Source organism: Callithrix jacchus, chromosome 5 (genome assembly GCF_049354715.1).
Source record: "Callithrix jacchus isolate 240 chromosome 5, calJac240_pri, whole genome shotgun sequence".
NCBI classification, from domain to species: domain Eukaryota; kingdom Metazoa; phylum Chordata; class Mammalia; order Primates; family Cebidae; genus Callithrix; species Callithrix jacchus.
This window is the reverse complement of record NC_133506.1, coordinates 134228485-134248375: the sequence shown is the minus strand read 5'-3', so window position 1 is coordinate 134248375 and position 19891 is coordinate 134228485. Positions and strand designations below refer to the sequence as shown.

At 52.4% G+C, this 19891-nt stretch overlaps 1 protein-coding gene across 8 annotated transcripts in view; it reads left to right on the top strand.

Annotated features, from left to right (window-relative positions):
* Positions 1-19891, top strand: part of DNAH17 (dynein axonemal heavy chain 17) — a 161427-nt gene that overhangs the window by 117267 nt on the left and 24269 nt on the right. For 6 of the 8 annotated variants that reach the window (XR_013536049.1, XM_035301933.3, XM_078374786.1 and 3 more), the window contains 14 exons: positions 1453-1686; positions 2751-2915; positions 3161-3346; positions 5236-5331; positions 5477-5694; positions 8633-8840; positions 9157-9272; positions 11606-11798; positions 13047-13282; positions 14246-14368; positions 16039-16243; positions 17612-17776; positions 18062-18202; positions 18858-19028. Coding sequence is in view for 7 of the 8 variants with exons in the window: in XM_035301933.3 (XP_035157824.3) it covers positions 1453-1686; positions 2751-2915; positions 3161-3346; positions 5236-5331; positions 5477-5694; positions 8633-8840; positions 9157-9272; positions 11606-11798; positions 13047-13282; positions 14246-14368; positions 16039-16243; positions 17612-17776; positions 18062-18202; positions 18858-19028 (2457 nt within the window). In the remaining variant the exon portion in view is untranslated. The remainder of the gene's footprint in view (positions 1-1452; positions 1687-2750; positions 2916-3160; positions 3347-5235; positions 5332-5476; positions 5695-8632; positions 8841-9156; positions 9273-11605; positions 11799-13046; positions 13283-14245; positions 14369-16038; positions 16244-17611; positions 17777-18061; positions 18203-18857; positions 19029-19891) is intronic. The other 2 variants (XM_035301936.3, XM_078374788.1) reach the window with 1 other exon arrangement.

Here is a 19891-nt window from a genome sequence, read left to right as displayed (position 1 = left end):
TATGTGAATGTGTGTGCGCGTGTATAGATGCAGGTATGTGAATGTGCGCGTGTATAGATGCAGGTATGTGAATGTGTGTGCGCGTGTATAGATGCAGATATGTGAATGTGTGTGCGCGTGTATAGATGCCGGTATGTGAATGTGTTTGTATGTGTATAGATGCAGGTATGTGAATGTGTGTGCGCGTGTATAGATGCCGGTATGTGAATGTGTGTGCACGTGTATAGATGCAGGTATGTGAATGTGTGTGCGCGTGTATAGATGCCGGTATGTGAATGTGTGTACGCGTGTATAGATGCAGGTATGTGAATGTGCTCGTGTATAGATGCAGGTATGTGAATGTGTGTGCGCGTGTATAGATGCGGGTATGTGAATGTGTGTGCGCGTGTATAGATGCAGGTATGTGAATGTGTGTGCGCGTGTATAGATGCCGGTATGTGAATGTGTTTGTATGTGTATAGATGCAGGTATGTGAATGTGTGTGCGCGTGTATAGATGCAGGTATGTGAATGTGTGTGCGCGTGTATAGATGCCGGTATGTGAATGTGTGTGCGCGTGTATAGATGCAGGTATGTGAATGTGTGTGCGCGTGTATAGATGCCGGTATGTGAATGTGTGTGCGCGTGTATAGATGCAGGTATGTGAATGTGTGTGCGCGTGTATAGATGCCGGTATGTGAATGTGTGTGCGCGTGTATAGATGCAGGTATGTGAATGTGTGTGCGCGTGTATAGATGCCGGTATGTGAATGTGTGCGCGTGTATAGATGCCGGTATGTGAATGTGTGTGCGCCTGTATAGATGCAGGTATGTGAATGTGTGTGCGCGTGTATAGATGCCGGTATGTGAATGTGTGTGCGCGTGTATAGATGCGGGTATGTGAATGTGTGTGCACGTGTATAGATGCGGGTATGTGAATGTGTGTGCGCGTGTATAGATGCAGATATGTGAATGTGTGTGCACGTGTATAGATGCGGATATGTGAATGTGTATAGATGCAGGTATGTGCATATGCATGTGCACAGATGCAGGTATGTGTGCACATGTATAGATGTGGTTATGTGAATGTGTGTGCACATGTATAGATGCGGAGGACATGAATGAGCATGCACATGTGGAGATGTGGGTACGTGAGTGCGTGTGCATGTGTATACAGGTACGTGAGTGCGTGTGTATATATGCATGTGCATGTGTGCATGTACGTGTGTGTGCATCAGAGATAATGGTAACAAGCTCTTCTGTGTCCCAGGCACTGAGCTAAACCCTTTCATGGTGAAATGCCCACAAGAGCCCCAGGATCTGTTGCTCTCAGGAGCCCCTTTGGGCATTGGAAGCCACTGAGGTTGAGAGGCCTCAGGGCACCTTGTCCAGGGCCCTCAGTGAGTCTGGGAAGCCCCACTTTGCTGATCTGCAGGACGGGGTCCCAGGGATGACCAGCTGTCTCGTCTTTGTAGTGGGAAGTCAAGGCCTCCCTCAGCTTTTTCATGTCCTATGTGCACACCACCGTCAATGACATGTCCAAGGTGTACCTGGCTACTGAGAGACGCTACAACTACACCACGCCCAAAACCTTTCTGGAGCAGATCAAGCTGTACCAGAACCTGCTGGCCAAGAAGAGAACAGAGCTGGCTGCCAAAGTCGAGAGGCTGGAGAACGGCCTGATGAAGCTGCAGAGCACGGCTTCCCAGGTAGGTGGGGGGCGCCGGCCACCAGTTCCCAGGAGCCGTTACTGTCAGGCTTCTGTGGGCTGGTCACACCGGGGCTCAGCACTGCCTGAAGTAAGATGAGCATGCTTCCTGCCTTCGGGAAGCTTTCAGTTAGTGTACCTGTCATAGCAAAGACTCAGAATGCTTTTACAGTCCTGCTCGTGCGGAGACTGCTTGACACAGGTGATGGCTCCTGTCCTGTGTCTGGTGAGATTTGATCGCAAAGCCCAATGCAGTCAGTGAAAATGCATTTGTTCATTTGTAAATGCTGTTCGTACTGTGGTGCCCGGCTCAAAACTCTTCCTGGATCCTCTCCTCTATGTCGTTTTGATTTGTATGGGTTCTGCCTGCTTCAGACACCCTCCATCATGCAGTCCCGGCTCTTTCATCTTTATTGCCCACCGTTGACACCTGTCGGGGGCGGGGGCCTGAAAATAGCCACCACCTCCCTGCTGGAGTGATGAGCAAACTAAGACCTCCCACTTGCTTCTGAGGGAGCTTTTGGACCCCTGCCCCCCCCGAACTCTCACTGTCACTCTCCCATCAGCCTGGAGGGGCCCTGGCCATCCCTGGCTGCTCAGCACTGCAACTCAGTTGGCATTTGAGACAGAGCCTCGCTGTGTCATCCACGCTGAAATGCAGTGGTGCGATCATGGCTCACTGCAGCCTCATCTTCCTGGGCTCAAGCGATCCTCCCACCTCAGCCTCCCAGGTAGCTGGGACCACAGGTGCAGGCCACCATGCCTGGCTAATTTTTTATTATTATTTTTTATACAGACAGGGTCTCACTATGTTGCCTAGGCTGCAGTTGTTTTTCTATTTAGTCAACTTGCCAATTCCTTTGAGCCCCAGGAATGTCTCATACTTGTGACCCCGTGTATATAGTCAGTGTTCAATCAATACTTACTTTTAAGATACTGAAAAGACCCTCCAAAACGAGTCACTGGGAATCGTCAGACGCTGTGCTGCCATCTGCTCCTCCTGTGCAGGGCAGCGTGCGTTGGCTGCGGCCCACGCTTGCCGTTAATTGCTTTCTCCCTCCCCAGGTGGATGACTTGAAAGCCAAGCTGGCGATTCAAGAGGCTGAGCTCAAGCAGAAGAATGAGAGTGCAGATAAATTGATCCAGGTGGTCGGCATCGAGACCGAGAAGGTCAGCAAAGAGAAGGCTATTGCTGACGAGGAAGAAGTGAAAGTCGAGGTCATTAATAAGGTAGGCAGAGGCAGCCCAGTGTGGCCTTAGCAGGGTTGCTGCACTGGCCAGGCCTCCCAGGCCTCCCCATGTGGTCACGTGCCACCAACAGACACGGAAAAGGCTAAGACCTGCATAGAAGGATGAGGTTCCTAAACCAGCGGGTCCCCAGAAGGAGAGCGTCTCTCCCAGGTGAGGGCCCCCGCTCACAAGTGGGCTTTCCTTAGAAAGCTCCCAACCCTGCAACCCAGCTCCTCCATGTTCAGCCCCCAGCCCGCAGCGGCAGCCTTACTAGGAGATTGCGAGAAATGCAGGTTCTCAGGCACCAGCTCAGCTCTGCTGAATGGGGCCTGCATGTTAACAAGATGGCCTCAAGCTGTGACCATGGAGGGGTTGAGAAGACCTCACTGGAGCCTGGTCCTCGGATGTGCCGCTCTGGACCCCCACAGAGGGTAGGATGTCATTGGCCAGGGGTGGGCTCCTATTGGCGAGACCAGCTCCCAATACATCAATGTGGATTTAAGATCTCTCAAAGTGATCACGTGGTCAGTGAAAAAGAGAGAGAGACGAGGAAAAAGTTTTCCTTAAAGCTGGGCCCAGGGGAGACACCACATAATGTGGCTTCGTGGATGTCTGACATTCCCCTGAAAACTTGTTTTTTATTGTGCTCTTTCAGTGGGGGAGGGGAGCGAGGTTACACAACGTTTCGGTGATAATTATACAAAAAGAATACATTTGCAAAAACTGGTGCACAGAAACCACAACGCGGTGTTATTAAAGCAGAACAATGCAAAGACAACTTTCTGTGTGTCAGCATAGAAACCATACACCTTAGCAAGAACAGAGGTTAAACATAAACTTAGGATGATCAGCAAGAACACATTGGGCTCACAGCTACAGAGGGAGCAGGATCTGACACAGGACAACCAGCCTGACCACAAAAACCGCAAGAGGAGGGGCCTCCACGCAGGCCTGGGGGAGCAGTGGGAGAAAAAAGACTTTTACATCCTTCTCTCCACCACAGAGACAGGCGCTCCTCATGCGTCTGCTTATAGGCTCTCCAGAAGGGTCGCATTCCCTTTCCAGGGCTCGAATCGATATGCCTTTCCTGGGAAAGAAATCCAGGTAACAAGCCTCTCCATCACATGTCCACGTATAGGCTCTCTGCAACGAGAAGCCCGTTACGCGCTGTCATCTCTCTCCGGCAGTCAAGCTGTGTGGTTAGGCCCTTTCACAGAATTCCTGTTTTTACCAGAACAGTTCAGCAGAGCCAGAGTTAAAAGTTTCATCTTAGCAGAGCCAAAGTTATAAGTCACATCTCAGCATTTCACATTACCCTTCATTTTCTCAAATACAATCGATACAGTAAGTAACAAGCATCACAAAGCAAAGAACTCATTTCAGGAAAACCAAATTCTAGGAGAATTTACAGGTTAAAAATCAACAATTTCGTCTTGTTATTTCAGATAGCTTGGGTTTTGCCAGTTCTTCCAGAAGCGTGGGGTTGCTTAGTCACCACAGAGGGGTTCAGAGTATTCCCAGCAGGCTCCTTGCTGGTTTGTGGGGTGGCCGAGGTTGAGAACTGCCGCTTCAACAGAAATCAAAGGTGAAGGGGGAGCATCTTCACCTTTGGAGCCTGGAGGCCCACAGCATCATTGGCGCAACTTCAGATCACCCCTCCCTGGGTGTTTTTTTTGTCATCAGTCCCATAGCTGTGTAATTATTTAAATTAAGAGCGGTCCAATCATTGCACACTGTCTGCTGAGTGAATGAATGAACATGTGCATGAATGAAGGAGTTTCTGCTTTCTTAGAGGGGGGATGAGCTGTACACTCTGAAATGTTCCATTTTATAGGGATTATTAAACAGCCCCAGAAACAATAAGGTCGAAAAGCCAAGGTGGTCTAGATGGCCCCTGGATTTCCCCTCCAGTCTTGTGAGCTCAGGCCAGTAGAAGGAACAGTTCCCGTTCCAGAATCCCAGCCACTGCTGAAGCACTGAGGGGGTGGGACAGAGCAGAGGAGGCAGGGGAGGAAGGTGGGCTCCAGACAGCAGCCACGGTGCATGGAGGGATATTGGCAAAGGAGCACAGTTAGCAAATGCAGCAAATGAGCAGGGGCCAGAGGGGCAACCTCTCTGTGGAGCTCAGACCTGCTGGGGCCTGAGTCAGCCCTCGCCACCGCTGCCTACACACGCACATGTGTGTATGCACATACATGTACATGCATGTGCACCACATATGCATAGATGCACACACACACATACATACACACAGGCACACACACCCCCACAGGCAGAAAGACAGACCTTCAGTGACCTCTCCTGTCCATCTTCCTTCCAGAATGTCACTGAGAAGCAAAAGGCTTGTGAAACGGACCTGGCCAAAGCGGAACCGGCCCTGCTGGCCGCGCAGGAGGCTCTGGACACTCTGAATAAGGTAAAGGAGCGGGGAAGAAAGGGGACCCCTGGCCCAGCGGAGAAGAAGCGGCCTTCCCTACTGGCGTGGGTGGTGACGCGCTCACAGCGGCTTCCTTGGACCTGGCCCAAACTCCCATCTGACCCATCCTGTCTGTGGTTTGCAGAACAACCTGACAGAGCTGAAGTCCTTCGGGTCCCCCCCGGACGCTGTGGTCAACGTCACCGCTGCTGTCATGATCCTGACGGCACCCGGGGGCAAGATCCCCAAGGACAAGAGCTGGAAGGCAGCCAAGATCATGATGGGCAAGGTGGACACCTTCCTAGACTCCCTGAAGAAGTTTGACAAGGAGCACATCCCCGAGGCCTGCTTGAAGGCCTTCCAGTGAGTTGGGGCTGCCCTCCGACTCTCCAGCAGGTCAAGGTGGGGTGCTGAGGTGAAGCATTGCCCCAGCCTCCTGGGGCCTGTGGCTCAGAATCTAGGTAGCCCCTTCCCCATACAGCGCCCCAAGAACACAGCAGCAAGCTCAGCAGCGGGAACCCTCAGGCCACAGGTCTGTGAGAGAGGCCAACCAGGCCCCACAGAGGTCACCCCTGTGAGAGCAGCTGACCACACAAGCACATGCATGCACAGATGTAGCCACGAATGCAGTGTGCACACGCACACGTACAAAATGCACACATGTCACACACATACAGCTGTATACATGTACATAAACACATGCACACATAAACATGTACACATGAATGCTGTGCATACAATCCACATGCATGCACCCATGAATGCATGTAGCCACAAATGCAGTGCACACATGCACATATGTACAAAATGCATACACGTCACACACATTTATACATGTATGTAAGCACACATATACATGCACACATAAACATACACATGAAGGCAGTGCACACAATCCACATGCATGTGCACACGAATACATGTAGCAATGCAATGCACACATGTGCACATGTATATATATGCACATGTGAACACGTGTACCTGTGAATGCCATACATACAAAATGTACATATGTGTGCACATGTACACACATAAGCACACACATGCAGACAGGCATACACGGTGAATGGTCACGTGCCTGAGGCCCTGCCATGCATCTTTCCTCCTTTCACTGGCCTGACCATAAAGGTCCTTCCTCTGGAGGGAAGGACTGGCAGTGGCTCCCTCTGGGATGGCCTGTGGGACTTGGGAAGGGTGCCATGTGGACTCTGCATTTCACCCCATAAATGTTAACATGCTGGCATTCTGAGGGTGTTCCACTCTGTGGGTGCCCGGCCTGTCTCCCACTGAGGACCACAACCCATGACCCCAGTGACCCAGTGACCCCAGCTAGGACTCCAGTACCTCCCATATGGGAGGAAGAGGGTGGGACCACTGAAAAACATCTCGGAAACATACAATAAAGTACAAGAGAATAAAACAAGAACACCTGTAGGGGTACCCTAGGGTGTTGCCACTATCAATCAACATTTGATATATTTCTTTTCAGTCTTTTTTCTAAGGTGTTTTTTTTAGTTGAAGTGATTCTTGTGCCTCAGCCTCCTGAGTAGCTGGGACTACAGGCCAGCCACCATGCCTGGCTGAGAAGTGTTTTAATAACACAGGGAAAAATGATTTTTGTGTGTGATAATATTAAGTAAAAACTGAAAGTGGAATAAATGTATGTATACGGTATTGTTTCTTTTTTTTTTTGAGATGGAGTCTCATTCTGTCACCTAGGCTGGAGTGCAGTGGAGCGATCTCAGCTCAGTGCAACCTTCACCTCCCAGGTTCAAGTGATTCTCCTACCTCAGCCTCCTGAGTAGCTGGGATCATAGGCACATACCACCATGCCTGGGTAATTTTTGTATTTTTAGTAGAGACAGGGTTTCACCATATTGGTCAGGCTGGTCTCAAACTGCTGACCTCGTGATCCACCTGCCTCAGCCTCCCAAAGTGCAGGGAGTGCAGGGGTGAGCCACCGTACCCAGCCTCACACCTTTAGTCTTTAATCCCAGCACTTTGCGAGGCCAAAGCAGGAGAACTGCCTGAGCCTAGGAGTTCGAGACCAGCCTGGGCAACAAAGAAAGACCTTGTCTCTATAAAAAATTTTCAAAATTAGCCAGTCATGGTGGTATGTGCCTGTAGTCCCAGCTATTTAGGAGGCTAAGGTGGGAGGATCACTTGAGCTCGGGAGGACAGAGCTGCTGTGAGCTGTGATCACACATCACTGTACTCCAGCCTGGGTGACACAGTGAGACCCTGTCTCAAAAAAAAAGGTAAATTTGATTTTCTTAACTTTATTATATATGATCTTACCATACAGTAATCATAAGTTCTCCATTTTTCCTGCACTGGTAAATATTTAGGCTGTCTCCATTTTGCTATTATAAATGAGGCCTCCATGAATGTCATCTTCCATCACCCCACAACCTTCTGGACTGCCCCCTGCCCACATGGTGTGGTATGTGTTGGGAAATGCACCCTAATTTTAATAGCAGCCTACAGGCAGCATCAGTAGACCACAGCAAGAAACGACGGGCTCTGTTCCCAACCTCAGTTCAAATGATGTTTCAGTTAACATTTTGGGCCGGGTGGTGGCTCACACCTGTAATCCCAGCATGAGCCAGTGCACCCAGGCTGAGGTGGGCAGATCACAAGGTCAAAAGATCGAGACCATCCTGGCCAACATGGTAAAACCCCATCTCTACTAAAGATACAAAACAAAATTATTAGCTGGGTGTGGTGGTGCACACCTATAGTCCCGGCTACTCAGGAGGCTGAGGCAGGAGAATTGCTTGAACTCGGGAGGTGGAGGTTGCAGTGAGTCGAGATCACTCCACTGCACTCCAGCCTGGGTGACAGAATGAGACTCCATCTCACAAAAAAAGAAATCATGTTGAATTGCCCATTCAGATTTCTTTCTGCAGGCAGTTCAGTTGGTCATACCTAACAGTGTTGGTGTCATCTTTTAAAACACTGGTTTCTGGAGGGCCTAAGCCGCACCATGGGTGTTTTTCTTGGTCCCGGTGCCGTCCCCGCAGAGTGCGACACTGGCAGCATCATCTCTTGTGCGCCTCATCCCTGTAATCAGATGGTTTCAGTCTCCCGGTGCCCAGCTTGGAAAGCTGGGCAATGCCCCCATGGGGCAGCGGGAGTGGGAGAGCGGAACTGGTGGGGGGTGGCCTCTAGGGCCTGTGTGAATCCTAACATTGTCCCTCCAGAGCTGTGCCACCTTGGGCAAGACACTCAGCCTCTCTGGGCCCGCTTTGCCAGAGCAGGACGGGGTGACCACTCCAGCCTTCTGCTGTTCCCTCGCCAGGCCCTATCAAGGCAACCCGACGTTTGACCCTGAGTTCATCCGCTCCAAGTCCACGGCCGCTGCCGGCCTGTGCTCCTGGTGCATCAACATCGTTCGCTTCTATGAGGTCTACTGTGACGTGGCACCCAAGAGGCAGGCCCTGGAGGAGGCCAATGCAGAGCTGGCAGAGGCTCAGGAAAAGCTGTCCCGGATCAAAAACAAGATTGCTGTAAGTGCTGGCGCTCTGCTGTCCTGCAAAACACGAAAGCCCCTGGCTTGCGCTGCCAGTCAATATCTCTGTTTAAAATGGGCCAGCACGGCCCGCCGTCATGAATTATTAAGCAGTGCGAGAGGATGCAGGCGGCAGGAAGGGCCAGGTGGTGCCGGGATCTGCTTGGCGTCCTTGGCCTCCATGCTCCAGAGGACTCTCAGCCTTTGTGGGAGCTTCTTCCATACTCGGCGCTCACAGTGCCCAGCCCTGCTGCCGAGGCAGGGTGCTAGGAGGCCTCGGGGGTTTCCAGCACCTTTCCAACCTGGTTTTGCAGGAACTTAATGCCAACCTGAGCAACCTGACCTCAGCGTTTGAAAAAGCAACAGCTGAGAAAATCAAGTGTCAGCAAGAGGCCGATGCCACGAACAGGGTGATCTCACTGGCAAACAGGTATCGGCTCCTCCCAGGACCACGATCCTGCTCTCAGGCCCCCTCGAAAGGGACAAGCCCAGAGAAGGGCCTTGGGAGGAAGGGGAGGGGGCCGAGGTGGAAGCAGCCAGGTTGCCACTTTCACTTTTTGAGCTCCAAGTAATCGGGATGAACCGTGGCATCTTGCTTAGTTACTGGCCTCCACGAAATATGACCGCATGGTTCCAAGTAACCCACACTGGCCGGGGACGCTGTTTCCCACGGGGCTTGCCCCAGAGCATGACTCGGTCATAACCCACTGGCACCCACGACGTGGCTTCCAGGGTCATTTCACAGCCAGTGGACCGTCATCTCACAGGTCACATCACGGTTTGGGGCTCCAGAGCAGTGCTGTCCCCTAGGAATATGAAGCAAGATGACAGATGTGGATGTGCCATCTCAAACTCTTCCAGCAGCCACATTTAAGAAGTACAGAGGCTGGCCGGGTATGGTGGCTCACGCCTATAATCCCAGCACTTTGGGAGGCTGAGGTGGATGAATCACCTGAGTTTGGGAGTTTGAGACCAGCCTGACCAACATGGAGAAACTCTGTCTCTACAGAAAAATACAAAATTAATTGGGCATGGTGGTGCATGCTTGTAATGCCAGCTACTGAGGAGGCTGAGGCAGGAGAATTGCTTGAACCCAGGAGGCAGAGGTGGCAGTGACCAAAATCACGCTATTGCACTCCAGCCTGGGCAACAAGAGTGAAACTCTGTTTCAAAAAAATAAAAATTATCAATGAGGTATTTTCAGTGCTTGTTTTCATCCTGAGCCCTGAGATCCTGCGTGGTGTTTTTTTTCTTTTTTTTAGACAGAGTCTCAGTCTGTCACCCAGGCTGGAGTGCAGTGGCACGTTCTTGGCTCACTGCAATTTCCACCTCTTGGGTTCAAGTGAAGTTGTGCCTCAACTTCCCAAGTAGCTGAGACTACAGGTGCACACCACCATGCCTGGCTAATTTTTGTATTTTTAGTAGAGATGGGGTTTCACCATGTTGGCCAGTCTGGTCTCAAACTCCTGCCCTCAAGTGATCTGCCCGCCTCACCCTCCCAAAGTGCTGGGATTACAGGTGTGAGCTGCCGCACCCAGCCCCTTCATGCCTTTTATACACAGAGCACATCTCAGGACATGGTCCCAGTGCTGGGAGCCGCAGGGCTGGCAGCTGCCTGCTGAATGATGCAGCTTGGGAGTAACCCTTTCCTGTTCTTACAAGGGAGCACTGGGAGCCTCAGCAGAGCCTGGGGCTGAGTCTGTTCCAGGCCCTCAGGCTGTGTTTTCTCCTCCCTAGTGTAGCCAGCACTGATGGGCCAGTGGTGAGCCATGAGTACCTCAGGCTGCATGAGGCTGGCCTTCAGGGTGGTGCCCTGGGTCTGAGGGATTTGACCTCACCTGCCAAATCGAAGTGGTCTCTAGGCCACTGGGTAGTAAGGGCTACTCAGATGGTGCCACAGACAGACCTCAGTGGCCCTAATGGGCGACATGGATTTGGAACAAACCTGCCAATGCATTCAGACCCATGGTGCATCATTTAGGGTCAGGGACTAGCCCTCAAGCTGGTGGCCTAAGGAGCATGAGGCACACTGTGGAGTCCAGTGCCCACTCCATGCAGGGCCAGGTGCCCTTGGAACGCCGCATCGTCCTGTGGCCAACATGGTCCCTACTCGGGCTCTGTCACCAGCTGGTTGAGATGGTACTCAGTGGTGTCTGGCAGCATCTTCAGCACAGGGGAGAGGTGACCAGACGGCATCATCCACAGCTGGGTGTCAACGCAGGAGACCTGGGGAGGGAAACAGCATTCCCAGCGGCTGCCACGACGGTTTTTTTTTTTTTGAGATGAAATCTTGCTGTGTCACCCAAGCTGGAGTGCAGTGGCTCAATACTGGCTCACTGCAATCTCCGCCTCCCAGGTTCAAGCAATTCTCCTGCCTCAGCCTCCTGAATAGCTGGGATTACACGTACTTGCCACCAGCATGTACCTGCATAAATAAAATTTTTATATTTTTAGTAGAGATGGGGTTTCACCACGTTGGCCAAGCTGGTCTGGAACTGCTGACCTCAAGTGATCTGCCCGCCTCAGCCTCCCAAAGTGCTGGGATCACAGGTGTGAGCCACTGTGCCCAGCCTAAAAGCATGATTTGGATTTCTCTAAAGCATTTTCTTCCCCAGAACTTCCCAAAAGCATTTTCATCTGAGCCGCTGAGCCAGCTGCAGACATGAAACTCTGAAGGTTCATGGAGGTACAGAGGTGGAGGCTTGTCTGGTCCAGTCCTCTCACTTATGCAGATGTGTTTGATTTCCTCTCATTGTGCTTCAGGCTGGTGGGAGGATTAGCATCAGAAAACGTCCGCTGGGCTGAGTCTGTGGAGAGCTTCAAAAGACAGGGGATCACGCTGTGTGGGGACGTCCTGCTCATCTCAGCCTTCGTGTCCTACGTGGGCTACTTCACCAAGAAATACCGAAACGAGCTGATGGAGAAATTTTGGATCCCTTACATACATAACTTAAAGGTAAGGAGTGGAGTCCTGGCCGAGCGTGGTGGCTCACACCTGTAATGCCAGCACTTGATGAGGCCAAGACAGGTGAATTACTTGAGGCCAGGATTTCGAGACCAGCCTGGCCAACATGGTGAAACTCCATCTCTATTAAAAATATATTTTTAAAAAATTAGCCAGGCGTGGTAGTAAGCGCCTTAATCCCAATTACTAGGGAGGCTGAGGCAGGAGAATCACTTGAACCTGGGAGGTGGAGGTTGCAGTGAGCAGAGATTTTACCACTGTACCAGCCTGGGCAACAGAGCAAGACCCCATCTTTTTTTTTTTTTGAGACGGAGTTTCGCTCTTGTTACCCAGGCTGGAGTGCAATGGCGCAATCTTGGCTCACTGCAACCTCCACCTCCTGGGATCAGGCAATTCTCCTCCCTCAGCCTCCCGAGTAGCTGGGATTACAGGCACGCAACAACATGCCCAGCTAAGTTTTTGTATTTTTAGTAGAGACGGGGTTTCACCATGTTGACCAGGATGGTCTCAATCTCTTCACCTCGTGATCCACCTGCCTCGGCCTCCCAAAGTGCTGGGATTACAGGCATGAGCCACCGCGCCCGACCCTGACCCCATCTTTAAAAAAAAACGGAGTTCTGTTCATTGCTCAGGAAATTTGGCGAGGTCCCACCCAGCAGAACCAAAGGGCACCTTGGCTTCTGTGATAAGACTCCAGCCCCTTTGGGGTTTAGAATGTGGCCCAGTGGCCAGACGTGGTGGCTTATGCTTGTAATCCCAGCACTTTGGGAGGCTGAGGCAGGCGGATGATCTGAGGTCAGGAGTTTGAAACCAGCCTGGGCAACATGGTAAAACCTATTCTGTGCTAAAAATACAAATATTAGCAGGGCGTGGTGGCACATTCCTGTAATTCCCAGCTACTCGGGAGGCTGAGGCAGGAGAATTGCTCAAACCCAAAAAAGACAAAGGCTGCAGTGAGCTAAGATGGTGCCGGTGCACTCCAGCCTGGGTGACACTGTGAGTGAGACTCTGTCTGGAAAAAAAAAAAAGAACGTGGCCGGATGTTGCTGTGCTGACATCATTTCTGGCGAGTTACAAAGCTGCTCTGTCCGGAGTAATGGAAATGGCTGGCTTCTCTCTCCAGGGTCACCCTGCTCATCCGCCCCTAACCGCAGAGCCAGAGCATCATTTGGAGAGCTGTTTTCTAGTAAGTAATGAGGTCGAATCACTCTGTCTAAGAAAGCATGCCTCCCTGGACAGGTCCCCATCCCGATCACCAATGGCCTGGATCCCTTGAGCCTGCTGACAGATGATGCGGACGTGGCCACTTGGAACAACCAGGGCCTCCCCAGTGACCGCATGTCCACTGAGAACGCCACCATCCTGTGCAACACCGAGCGCTGGCCGCTGATCGTGGACGCCCAGCTCCAAGGAATCAAGTGGATCAAAAACAAGTATGGGAGTGAACTGAGAGCCATCCGCCTGGGACAGAAGAGGTGTGTACGGAGGCAGGCCCTGGGCCCAAGCCCCCTACCCCCAGTTGCACATCTGTTCAGTGGATGGGTGGGTCATTGAAATACAAGTACTGGCCCACAGGTTTTAAATTTGGCATGGGGAGCAGCATTAGGATTAAGGAATGAAATTAGGAGCTCTCTTCCCTTCCCCTCTCCCCACCACCCACTGCTCCTGCAGGGAAAGGAAGGTGAGTCGGAGGCTCAGGCCTGGGGTTTCCTCCCGCTTGGCCATTAGCTGGCTGGGAGGCTTCAGGCTGGTCATGTTCTTAGCTCTCATGGTCTGTGTTCCCATCACTGATGAGAAACAAAGGCTGTAACTGTGCAGGTGCAGTGCTGCCCTGCCTGCCTTCCTGTCGGTGCTGGAAAATCCAGTGAGGTATGGATATGACAACGTTTGCCACTGTGGCCGTAAAGCTACTCAGAGTTGCTTCCAGGCCGGGCACGGTGGCTCACACCTCTAATTCCAGCACTCTGGGAGGCCGAGGCAGGAAGATTGCTTGAGCTCAGGAGTTTGAAACCAGCCTGAGCAACACAGACTTCGTCTCTATAAAAAAACGAACAAAAAAACCTAGTTGGGTGTGGTGTGGTGGCATGTGCCTCTAGTCTCAGCTACTCAGGAGGCTGAGATGGGAGCATCCCTGGAGCCTGGGAGGTCACGGTTGCAGTGAACCCTGCTCATGCCACCGCACTACAGCCTGGGCAACAGAATGAGACCTTGTCTCAAAATAAACAAAACTGCTTCCATTTTCATCTCCATTCCCATAAGAGCATGGGGGCGGTTTACAAAGGAGCCCCTCAGCTCCTTTCAGGGAAGGGCGAGCTGGTGGGAACAAGCTGTGGGCTCCTGGGTCGCCCCTCGTTTGGCACTGTCTCGCTCACAGTGGGGGGCGCTGCTGGTCGGCGCACCCCCTCTGCTGTGGGCTGACTTCCGTGCTGTGCCTGCAGCTACCTGGACGTCATCGAGCAGGCCATCTCAGAAGGGGACACCTTGCTCATTGAGAACATCGGTGAAACCGTGGACCCTGTGCTGGACCCGCTGCTCGGCAGGAACACGATTAAAAAGGGAAAGTGAGTTGTTTTCACCTCTGTGGCTTGAGCCAGGTGATCAGGGCGGAGGCCTGGGCATGTGCGTATAGGGGAAACGCCCAGAGGTTCCGCTGCTTGCCTGGTAAGGAGCAGGGGCTTTGACAAAATGCCAAGTGGAGGGAAGGAGCCCCAGCTCCCAAGGAAAGGTTGCAAAGAGGTGCCACAGTCCCAATTATGAATATCCACACCAGCGTTTTATCAGTAATCACCTCCAGAGGGTGAGGCTTAGAGGTGATGTCTTTCTTCTTTTTGTTCTTACGTATTTTGCAAATTTTGGGGATGCATTACCTTTAAAAATTCATGTGAAATTCACGTAACAAAATATTAACTATCTTAAATTGCACAATTCAAGAGCATTTCATACGCTCACAATGTTGTGCAAACACCACATCTGTCCAGTTCCATCCCGGAAGGAAGCCCCATACCCACTCTCCTTTATTCCCTCCCTCCTGAGCCCCAGACACCCACCAATCTGCTTTCTGTGTCTGTGGATTGGCCTTTTCTGGACATTTCACCTGAATAGAATCATGTAACACATGTCTTTTTGTGTCTGGCTCTTTTTACTCAGTGTTTTGTTTTGCTTTGTTCTTTGAGATGAACTCTCGCTCTGTCACCCAGGCTGGAGTGCAGTGGTGTGATCTCTGCTCACTGCAGCCTCCGCCTCCTGGGGTCAAGTGATTCTCCTGCCTCAGCCTCCCAAGTAGCTGGGATTACAGGCACATGCCACCGTGACTGGCTAATTTTTCTATTTTTAGTAGAGATGGGGTTTCACCATGTTGGCCAGGCTGGTCTTGAACACCTGACCTCCGGTGATCCGCCTGCCTCAGCCTCCCAGAGTGCTGGGATTCCAGGTGTGAGCCGCTGCATCGGGCCTTCACTTAGCATGTTTTTTGGAGTCATGCATGTGGTTGCATGTGTTAGCACTTCATTCCTTTTTATGGCAGAATAATATTCCACTGTTGCGTGGCTGTGCACATTCTGTTTGTTGACTCATCAGCTGATGCATAGAGTTTGTATTACTCATTTTATAATTTTGAAAAATTAAATCTACTTTAAAAATGTAAATGTCAGAGCTGACAGGAGCCACCTTTAAAGCAGAGATACCTGCAGAAACCCAGAACAGGGGTGGCAAATCAGCATGCTGAGGCCCTAGACTCTGGGAAGAGCCTGGTGTGAGTGCTGAGGGGTGCAGCTAGCCAGGGGCCCCTCAAAGTGAGCCCAGCTACAAAGAGGGTACAGCAGGACAGAGAGCCAGAGGGACACGCCCCTCCCACCCACAGTGGATGAGCAGGCCCAGGGTTTCAGTCCTGGGAGCTTCCAGAATGGTCTGGTGCTGGAAGTGGGTCCGGGTGGAGGCTGAGCAGAGGATTTCTACTGGGGCCCCCAGGAGAGCACAGCGTGCAGCCAGAGGGGCATAAACCCCGCTGCAAAGATGAGCCTGACCCCACCCCCTCCCCTCCCCCCACAACCAAGGAAAGAGCAGGTGCATCTCCCAGAAGGGTCCATGTCCCGGGCCAGGGAGGAGGAACAGATGAGGAGAGGCACACTGCTCTTCAGGGAGCAGGAGGAGGGTTAGAGGTGGTAGCCTGGCAGGGGTGAAAGGTGGTCTGTCCTTGCAAAGGTCCCCTCACCCTTCCTCCACCACCCACCAGGTACATTAAGATCGGCGACAAGGAGGTAGAGTACCACCCCAAGTTCCGCCTGATCCTGCACACCAAGTACTTCAACCCGCACTACAAGCCGGAAATGCAGGCCCAGTGCACCCTCATCAATTTCCTGGTCACCAGGGACGGACTGGAGGACCAACTCTTGGCTGCTGTGGTGGCCACAGAGCGCCCAGATCTAGAACAGCTGAAGGTAACTGCCTCGAGGTCGGGTCACGTGGGAGGCCGGGCTGTCCCACACAGAGGGGGCTGGGTCTCCATGTGGGTCCCTGGTCACCATCAGGGTCCCCGACCAGGGCTGCCAGCCCCGTGTGTGTCATTGCTTTTCTCTGAAGGTGCCTCAGTGTGTCCCTGTGGCCTGCAGCTTCTCATACAACAGAAAGGGTCATTTCCTTCCCCAGTTACCCCCTCTTCCAGGTCGCAAATTACTTCTAAATCACATGACCACTTTGCTTAAAGAGCACAAGTCACTGTGGCCCTGAGAGGGCTCTAAGCGCCAAAGCACTGCCCGGAGAAAATGGCCTGGCTGCCAGCCCTTGCGCCCGCCGTGTCTCTGGCCTGCCTGTCTCTGTTCTTCCCCCTGTAGTCTCCGTGACAGGAAGCCTCAAGGCTGGGAGCTGGGCACTTGTTGCATGATTCCGTTTAGATGAAACATCCAGAATAGGCAAATACACACAGAAAGCAGACTAGTGGGTGTCTAGGGCTCAGGAGGGAGGTGGAATGAAGAATAGTGGCCATGGGGCTTCCTTAGGGGGTGTTGAAAATGTGGAACTGAGGCTGGGCGTGGTGGCTCCCTCCTGTAATCCTAGCACTTTGGGAGGCCGAGGCAGACAGATCATAAGGTCAGGAGTTCAAGACCAGCCTGACCAACATGGTGAAACCCCATCTCCACTAAAAATACAAAAGTTAGCTGGGCGTGATGGCTCGCGCCTGTAATCTCAGCTACTTAGGAGGCTGAGGCAAGAGAATTGCTTGAACCAAGGGGTCGGAGGTTGCAGTGAGTCAAGATCACCCACTGCACTCCAGGCTGGGCAACATAGCAAGACTCCCTTTCAAAAAAAAAAATGTGTAACTGGACAGATGTGGTGTTTGCGTAACATTGTGAGTGCACTAAATGCTCTTGAATTGTACACTTTAATATGGTTAATTTTACGTTATGTGAAATTTTACATGCCGGGACACGGGCCTTCTGGGCCCGTGCTCTTTCCTCGGTGGGGGAGTCAGGGGGTTGGGCTCATCTTTGCAGCAGTGTTTCTGCCCCACTGGATGCACGCTGTGCTCCCCAGGCACCCTGACAGAAACCCTCTGCTCGGCCTCCACCCAGACCCGTTTCCAACTCCAGTCCATTCTGGAAGTTCCCAGGACTGAAACCCTGGGCCTGCTGATGCTCTGTGGTGGGGGTGCTTCTCTCAGGCTCTACGCTCTGCTCCCCAGAGGGGCTCCGCTTCTGCCACCCCTTTCAGGCCCTGACCTCGTTCCTCCTGCTCAAAGCCTGGGCTACACGGCCACCCAAGGGAGGGCCAGGCTGTGTGGTGCCAACCGCACCCCCCCCACCTTGCAGGCGAACCTCACCAAGTCTCAAAACGAATTTAAGATCATTCTGAAAGAGCTGGAAGATTCGCTCCTGGCCCGTCTGTCGGCTGCGTCGGGGAACTTCCTGGGAGACACGGCCCTGGTGGAGAATCTGGAGACCACCAAGCACACGGCCATTGAGATCGAGGAGAAGGTCAGAGCTGCCTCGGCGATGCGCCCTGGTTGCCGGGGGCATGGGAGGCTGGGTGGTGGCCATTGGTGCCTCCCCCATCAGCAAGGAGAAAAGCAGCTTCAGTCATAGGTGCACGAGTGGGTCCAGGGCAGGAGAAGGGGCCCGGGCTCCCATCCTGCACCCAGCTGCCACTCAGAGCCCTTGGGTGTCTTCCCAGGGAGCCAGGGTGGTGGCTGGGAATGAGCCTGCCTGCTCATGGCACTGCCCATCTGCTGTATTGTTCATGCCTCTTTTATTTGTGTCAAGGTGGTGGAGGCAAAAATCACAGAAGTTAAAATCAACGAAGCAAGAGAGAACTACCGCCCGGCCGCGGAGAGGGCATCTCTGCTCTACTTCATCCTGAACGACCTCAACAAAATCAACCCCATCTACCAGTTCTCCCTCAAGGTGGGCTCTGCAGCTGGGGCTGGTGCCGCCCTCAAGGTGGGACTGCATCTGGGCTCCACAGCCAGACCTGGTGCCTGCGCAGCCGTTGGGCAGTAGCAGGCCACCCTCAGAGGGCAGACCTGGTCCAGCCTGCAGATGGGGCTGGAAGGGGGAGCTAGGGGTCCCCATCTGTCCTCTGCCCACTCTCCCCAGGAGAGGGTATGGGCTGCTCCCTCCTCCCTGCTCTTCCTCTGGTATGTTCAGGCACCCCCCACCTACTCAAATTGGATGGCTGGACGTGGTGGCTCACTCTTGTAATCCCAGCACTTTGGGAGGCCGAGGCAGATGGGTCACAAGGTCAGGAGTTCAAGACCAGCCTGACTAACATAGTAAAACCCTGTCTCTACTAAAAACACAAAAATTACCCAGGTGTGGTGGTGTGTGCCTGTAATTCCAGCTACTGGGAAGGCTGAGGCAGGAGAATCACTTGAACCCAGGAGGCGGAGGTTGCAGTCAGCTGAGATCATGCCACTGCACTCCAGCTTGGGCGACAGAGCGAGACTCTGTCTCAAACAAAACAAACTGTCGGCCACCACAGGCAGCAGGGAGTGGTGGCAGGGAACGGTGGTGGGCTCCATCTCTGCACACCTCCATGCTCTCGGTGGCGGCTCCCCAGGCCTTCAACATCGTGTTTGAGAAAGCCATCCAGAGGACCACCCCTGCCAGCGACGTGAAGCAGCGGGTGACCAACCTGACAGATGAGATCACCTACTCCGTCTACATGTACACAGCCCGGGGGCTCTTCGAGAGGGACAAACTCATTTTCCTGGCACAAGTTGCATTTCAGGTAATGTCTAGCATTGCTGCTCCAAGTGTGGTCTGTGGACCAGCAGCGTCCATGTCCCCGGGAGCTTCGTGGAAAGTCAGATTCTTGGGCCCCCACCCAAACCTGGTGAATTCAAACCCACATTTCAGCAACACCCAGGTGATTATGAAGTCTGAGATGTGTGATGTGGAACAAGTCTGGGGCTCTCCGAGTCTGTAACAGGGAAGCTGGCACCGTGATCCAGTGGGAGCTGGTGAAAGGGAGGTCCAGTGAGGAGAATTTCACAAGGAAATGTCATTTTACCTTTAAATTTAAATTGTACTGAGTAAACAGTCCTGCATTTATGCTTAGCCCACTGTGGGCTGAGTGATGTTTCTTAAGAAATAAATGTATGAATAAAGAAATACTCCTCCTGTTTATACAGTCCTGCTAAAATAGTTAAAGATTTGCATTCTCTGACATCGATGGATTAAACAGCCTTAGTAACAGAATACCTAAGCCTGGGTAATCTATAGTTTTTCTTTTTTTCTTTTTTTTTTTTTTTACCAGTGTCATGTGATACTAGGTAATCTATAAACAGTAGAAATTTATTTCTCATGGTTCTGGGGTCCAGGAAGTTCGGTATGAAAGTGCTGGCATCTGGCAAGGGCCTTCCTGCTGTGTCATCCCATGGTGGAAGGCTAGAGGGCAAGAGAGAGCACACAAGGGGCCAAACTCCTCCCTGTGTCACAAACTCACTCCCTTGATCACGGCATTAAGCCACTCACTGTGCTGTTGTGGCCCAGCCGCCTCTCACGAGGCCCCACCCTGCAACACTGCTGCACTGAGGAGTCAGCTCCCCATATGGGCCTTTTGAGGAACGCATTCAGACCACAGCACAGCTG